This window comes from Carassius carassius, chromosome 25 (assembly GCF_963082965.1).
Source record: "Carassius carassius chromosome 25, fCarCar2.1, whole genome shotgun sequence".
In the NCBI taxonomy this organism is placed as follows: domain Eukaryota; kingdom Metazoa; phylum Chordata; class Actinopteri; order Cypriniformes; family Cyprinidae; genus Carassius; species Carassius carassius.
The window spans coordinates 10,896,508-10,902,534 of record NC_081779.1 but is presented as its reverse complement, the minus strand read 5'-3'; the positions used below and the strand labels follow the sequence as shown (position 1 = coordinate 10,902,534).

The following is a 6,027-nucleotide window of genomic DNA, read 5'->3' as shown; positions in this document are numbered from 1 at the left end:
GAATTATAATAACATTTTAACAATACTGAATCATTCAAGGATGTTTTTAATGTCTGCTAATGATTTTTTTGTAAATAATATTGTCACAGATTGAAGCACTTGGTGTTGGAGCCATGGTTTTTTGCAGCAAGACCAAATGTCAAGGAGCATTGAGTTCCCATCTGGATTAAAGTATTTGGGGCAGGAATGAATCCATTTAACCCTCTTGGTCTGCTTAGGCTGGCAGTCCCGCTGGATATGCAACAGTGTTATTATAATTAACTGAAACTATTACAAATCATTTTGGGGAAACAAAATAAAGCTTAAATAAAGTAAAACATAAATATTAAATGAAAAACTAAAACTTTGCTGTGTCAACTAACTGAAAAAAAGTAAGTTGATAATCTAAAACTACTAAAACTGATATTTAAAAAAGTAAAAAGTAAAAATATTTAAACTATTACAAATGAAAAAGCACATAACAAGATTACCAATTGTTTTAAAACTAAAATTAAATGAAAACATTAAAATAAAAATAATATTAAGAGAGAGAAAAATGAACAAAAAAAATTGCATGGTGGAGAGAGGATATGAGCCCAACTCATGTTTAAATCTTTAACATCCTTTGACATCCTTAATCTTGATGTTTTTACCCAGTGCACATGTAAGGTAATGCTTGCCTAAAATTGTCAGTGTTGTAGTTGACTCCTCTGCAAAAGAAATCACAACATTCAAATTTACACGCAAAACCTTTAGTTTTTGAAACTGAAGCACCCACCTCGGAAGGATATTTGAGTAAATGCAAACTGGTTGGATTTGAGGATGTTGCTGTGTATTGTATATATAAATATATATTGGTTACTTGACAATATTATGGTGAACTAAATTCAATATTTTCCTGCAGCTCCAGGGTAGAGCTTCAGCATTATGTGCTGTAGCTCAGATAAATAAAGAAAATTACTGTTTTGCTGTTACTGCATTTGCTGTCCAATTCAGTTATGTTTTATATAGTGTAAATTTAGAGTGCACTTAGTGGAAAAATATGTCAACCTGATTGCCTGTATCCATTATTGTACAAAATAATGTTCCAACAAATATTTTTCTTTAATGCATGGGAAATACAAGTTTAACAACTACAAACCAGCATTTAATCCCAAACCTCTGTACCTTGTTCCTTGCAACCAGATTACCTAACTTTTCTAATTTAATTGTAACATTTGTTTAATTTATGGTTTTCCTTAAATCTTGCAGCTATATTCATCAAACAGACTACAAACATAGGTGGGTTACTTGAAAGATTGTTGATCTGATACTGCTTAAAATTACTTTACTTATTTCCTTTAAAGTTCTTTGCTAAATTAAAAAAGAGAATTTGACATTCATTTTTTTGAAACAGAAGTGGGTGTAATTTACTTATTTAGAACAGAGTACAGAGAACAGAGAACAGAGAGTAATTTGAAATAGTTTATCTGATTTTGCAACACATCTTCCACAAACACTTGCACATGCATAAAAGGGCAAGGAGCAACCCACATAAATATCAATGCACTCATCCATGTTGATCTGGTTCACACACATTTACACTGAAGACAGACAGGTAAGGATCATGATGTAACTCTTTTCCCACCATCAGCGGAACACACAAAAAATTAATCACTTGCAGGTTAAGCTGTTGTATTTTAGCGTCAAAGCAAAAAGACACTGCACCGACTTTATGACATGTGATGACTTAAATAATTTGATAAGATAAAAAACAATTGTAGGCATAAACAATCAATGTGTTCTATTATATCATAGGTGAGGATGGGTGACCAAAAATGGGTGATTTTGTTGCTCACACTTTTTCCTGGGACAGGTAAGTTAAGACTAATAGAAATGTGAAATAAAATTATTTAGTGTTTTTTTTTATGTTTATGTAAAAAAAAAAGTTTATGTGCTTCTTAATTTGTGCATAACAATTTTTTTTTCAACAGTGAAGGCGACATCTGAGTGCTTTTGTCTTTCGGGTGAGTGTTCTTCATTGCTTGAAATTTGCTGTCAGTAGCACATAAATATTGTTTGATGCTTTTGATAGAATTTAAACATTTGAAAACCTATAAACCATTATTCCGATTACATGATTTATAATGTCCCATTATGGGATTATGTTGAAGCACAAGATGTACTTTATGTTGAACAGAGAATCTCGCTGTTGGAGCTGTAGCGGTCCAGTCTTCCACATACAATTATTTAGGAGCTGCTCAAAATGCTGTCGATGGCAATAGTGAATCAAATTACATGCTGGGGTCCTGCACGCACACTGCAGGGGACAATCCCTGGTGGAAAGTTGACTTGAAGGAAGTGCACAAGGTAATTAGGGTTAGTATCACTAATCGAGGAGACTGTTGTGCAGAGAGGATAATTGGTGCTCAGATCCGCATCGGCTACAGCCTGGCAAATAATGGCAACAGCAACCAGCTGTAAGTGTTTTCTCCCTCTTTAATACTTACACAAATATTTAATTTGTTACATGCCTTTTTGATTGCTATGTTGCTCTGCATTTCTCTTTATCTGTGTGTATTAACAGGGCTGCAATTGTTGATTTCATCCAGTCTGGAGAAACAAAAACATTTGATTTTAAGCCTGTTAAGGGGAGATTTGTCAACATTTTTCTGCCTGGGCAAGGAAAATACCTCACTTTGTGTGAAGTTAATGTATTTGCAGCTAAGGGAACGACTCTGAGATAAAATCTGTTCATGTACTTTTATGTACAAAAATTGTTTATGTGTTTATTAATCTGTGCATAACTATTTTTTTTAAACAGTAAAGGAGACATCAGATTGCTCTTGTGTTTCAAGTGAGTGTTCTTCATTGCACATAAATAGTGTTTGAAGCTGTTCATAGAATTGAAACATTTCAAAACCTATAATCCAATATTTAGATCACATGACTTATAATGTTCCATTATGGGAATATATCTTATCACAAGATGTTCTTTATTTTACGCTGTACAGAGAATCTCGCTTTTGGAGCTGCAGCTGTCCAGTCTTCCACATACAATTTTTTTAGGAGCTGCTCAAAATGCTGTCGATGGGAATAGTGAGTCAAATTACATGCTGGGGTCCTGCACGCACACTGCAGGGGACAATCCCTGGTGGAGACTTGCCTTGAAGGAAGTGCACAAGGTAATCAGGGTTAGTATCACTAATCGAGGAGACTGTTGTGCAGAGAGGATAATTGGTGCTCAGATCCGCATCGGCAACAGCCTGGCAAATAATGGCAACAGCAATGAGCTGTAAGTGGTTTCTCCCTCTTTAATACTTACACAAATATTTAATTTGCTAAATGCTTTTTTGATTGCTATGTTGCTCTGCATTTCTCTTTCTCCATGTGTATTAACAGGACTGCAATTTTTGATTTTATCCAATCTGGAGAAACAAAAACATTTGATTTTAAGCCTGTTAAGGGGAGATTTGTCAACATTTTTCTACCTGGGCAAGGAAAATACCTCACTTTGTGTGAAGTTAATGTATTTGCAGGTAAGGGAACGACTCTGAGATAAAAATGTGTTCATGTACTTTGTTTTTTATTTATTTACAAAAAAATAGTTGACATGCTTATTCATTTTGTGCATAACTATTTTTTTTAAACAGTAAAGGAGACACCAGAGTGCTCTTGTGTTTCAAGTGAGTGTACTTTATTGCTTGAAATTTGCTGTCAGTAGCACATAAATATTGTTTGAAGCTGTTGATAGAATTGAAACATTTTAAGACTGTTAAGGGGAGATATGTCAACATTTTATCTACCTGGGATCAATAAATACCTCACTCTGAGTGAGGTCGAGGTGTTTGCAGGTGAGAAAGAGAGAGAGAGAGAGAGAGAGAGAGAGAGAGAGAGAGAGAGAGAGAAAGTGGTTTGTTTCTGCATGTGTACTGTATGTGTCAATATTAATGTGCCTTAATGATGTTCTGATTTCATTGGCAGATTAAGTGCACCAAGATGAAGTTACACCTCAGTCCCCTCATTCCTGAAGGAAAAAAAGGGACAATAATTTCTAAACTATACTAATATTGCACTTATTTCATTCTTCTACTTTTTAAATGCATATTTTATCCTTAAGAGCTGATTCAATGCAACTTAAAGTAAAAGTTTTTTTTTTAATGCCTTGACAAAATGTGCTGTAAGTGAAAATTTTTACATTATGCTGAGTAACTAAACATGTTTTTACATGGGGCCGGTTGAATAAACTGCCTAGACTAGCCTTAATTTTGTCATCTAATTTGCTAAATGCTAGTTGGTCAACTAGTTCTTAAGACACAGTCTTAATGGCCGTTTATGCAACTGACCAATGGTTATACAGAACTGGTGATTTTGAACTGTTATCCATTACGCTTTTGTTGGGCTACTTGTTGCAGAATAATACCCTAAACACAGCTCTTCCATCTTTGCTTTCTACATGAATAAAAAATGGCTAAAGCATTAAATGTTGTTTTCATGAGTCAAAACGGCCCATTTGGAAATTTACAATGAAGATGAGGTATTTGTAGGAAATGTACTCATGTAGCCGATTTTTGAGATTGAGAGTAGAGCTGCAACTAACGATAATCTATTATCTGGACAATTATTTTCGATTAATCTGATAAAAAGCCTCTTTTTATAATTGACAAAACACTTTTTCACATTCTGCCCAATGCTGTCCTTCAAACAAACGTGCCAACTGAATGCTATGAAAACATACATAGCTCTATGATCTACTATGTGTAAAAGAGTAACAAAGCACATGTAGGGTAGCTACAGAGTAAATTACACTGAGTACTAAAACAACAATTTATTAATGCTGACTACGCCACCACTTTCAAGTGAGGGGAACTAAACACTGACACACATTCGTTACAATGGAGGGAAGAGCCATGGGCGTCAGAATACAAAACGTTTAAGTTCACAATAATCAGGTAAAACACACAGCCCAAGACATACAGTGTTGAGTTAGTTGGGACAGCTACAACCAAGAATGGGGAGAAGAGGGGAAAAAAATAAAATAAAATAAAAAAAATTGTAACTATACATACCATTGGTCAATAGGAACACATAGGTTATACATTTGCTCACAGCACAATTCTCAGAAGTTTACTCTAAGATGAATGGACTCAAACCCAGCTGGAATGAGAGCATGCAAGTTACTCCAAGCAAACAATTACATCAAACTAAACCTACCCGGGAATAATGACAGAAAGTACCATGCTCTGATAGGCTGTCATTCTAAATACAGGAGAGGGAATTTACCCACTCTGCCATACACAGTTTTAACAGACAAATCGACAAAGGACTGTTTAATTCCCCATAAAATGGAATAATAATGATAAAGATAGTAAAGAAAAACACAAACTAAGTGTTAACAGAGTTACTTTCATAAAATAGCCTACTTGAATTGTACATGTTGACTTTTAAACCTAAATTTAACGTCCAATAACAGATATTAGCAAGAAAATTAATATTTTTTTGCGCTGAATTTTTTTTATCCCTCTTTGCCGTGTTACTCCGGTGCTGTTCAGTGAAGTCTGAAGTTTAACGCAGACTGTCAGGATGAGCCATTATGCTAAACTGAAACATTTACAGAAAATTATATTATGTAAAATGCTATTTAAGCACTGAGGAAACATCTCTCTCACAATGCATTAGTTTAAAGTTTAAAATAAAGTATTCTCATGTTCAGACAGCTTGGATCAAGCATCTTTCCCACAGCAGATCACTCAGTTTCATCCGCTATTTTTTGGAGTAGCCTACATGTTTCTCAACAGAAGCTTTGCTCTGATACCTGCAGGTCACACGGCTCGCATACTGTGATGTGATGTGTGTGTGCGCGTGTGTGTGTGTGGTGAAGAGCAAGCGTTCAGCTCTCGAGGGAGTTGGATGCGCTCTGCTGCGTTCATTGTGGTGCATTCGCAAGACTCTGAGGGGATGTGAGTATTTCACCATTTACCCGAGTTTGTAGCAAAATTTGCATGAGTGCGTTTTCCTCTCGCCAGAATAGTGATGCATACAGCAGTTTTTGCTCGTGCTTGATTTCTG

The 6,027-nt window shown here is 35.2% G+C and overlaps 2 protein-coding genes across 2 annotated transcripts; both read left to right on the top strand.

Moving 5' to 3' along the window:
* The first annotated feature begins 1,736 nt into the window (after nucleotides 1–1,736).
* Nucleotides 1,737–2,705, top strand: LOC132104871 (fucolectin-3-like). Its single transcript, XM_059510394.1, has 4 exons — nucleotides 1,737–1,834; nucleotides 1,953–1,985; nucleotides 2,159–2,438; nucleotides 2,546–2,705. The coding sequence occupies exons 1-4, from the start codon at nucleotides 1,783–1,785 to the stop codon at nucleotides 2,703–2,705; spliced, it is 525 nt and encodes a 174-aa protein (XP_059366377.1). The 5' UTR covers nucleotides 1,737–1,782.
* Nucleotides 2,705–4,442, top strand: LOC132104171 (fucolectin-4-like). Its single transcript, XM_059509440.1, has 5 exons — nucleotides 2,705–2,815; nucleotides 2,973–3,253; nucleotides 3,361–3,497; nucleotides 3,612–3,644; nucleotides 3,943–4,442. The coding sequence occupies exons 2-5, from the start codon at nucleotides 3,072–3,074 to the stop codon at nucleotides 3,945–3,947; spliced, it is 357 nt and encodes a 118-aa protein (XP_059365423.1). The 5' UTR covers nucleotides 2,705–2,815; nucleotides 2,973–3,071; the 3' UTR covers nucleotides 3,948–4,442.
* The last annotated feature ends 1,585 nt before the right edge of the window (nucleotides 4,443–6,027 follow it).

Coding starts and splice junctions, on each gene's coding strand:
- LOC132104871 (XM_059510394.1), top strand. CDS start 1,783: ATGGGTGACCAAAAATGGGTGATTTTGTTGCTCACACTTTTTCCTGGG. Junction 1,835..1,952: donor CACACTTTTTCCTGGGACAG/GTAAGTTAAGAC, acceptor TTTTTTCAACAG/TGAAGGCGACATCTGAGTGC. Junction 2,439..2,545: donor AATGGCAACAGCAACCAGCT/GTAAGTGTTTTC, acceptor GTGTATTAACAG/GGCTGCAATTGTTGATTTCA.
- LOC132104171 (XM_059509440.1), top strand. CDS start 3,072: ATGCTGGGGTCCTGCACGCACACTGCAGGGGACAATCCCTGGTGGAGA. Junction 3,254..3,360: donor AATGGCAACAGCAATGAGCT/GTAAGTGGTTTC, acceptor GTGTATTAACAG/GACTGCAATTTTTGATTTTA. Junction 3,498..3,611: donor TGAAGTTAATGTATTTGCAG/GTAAGGGAACGA, acceptor TTTTTTAAACAG/TAAAGGAGACACCAGAGTGC.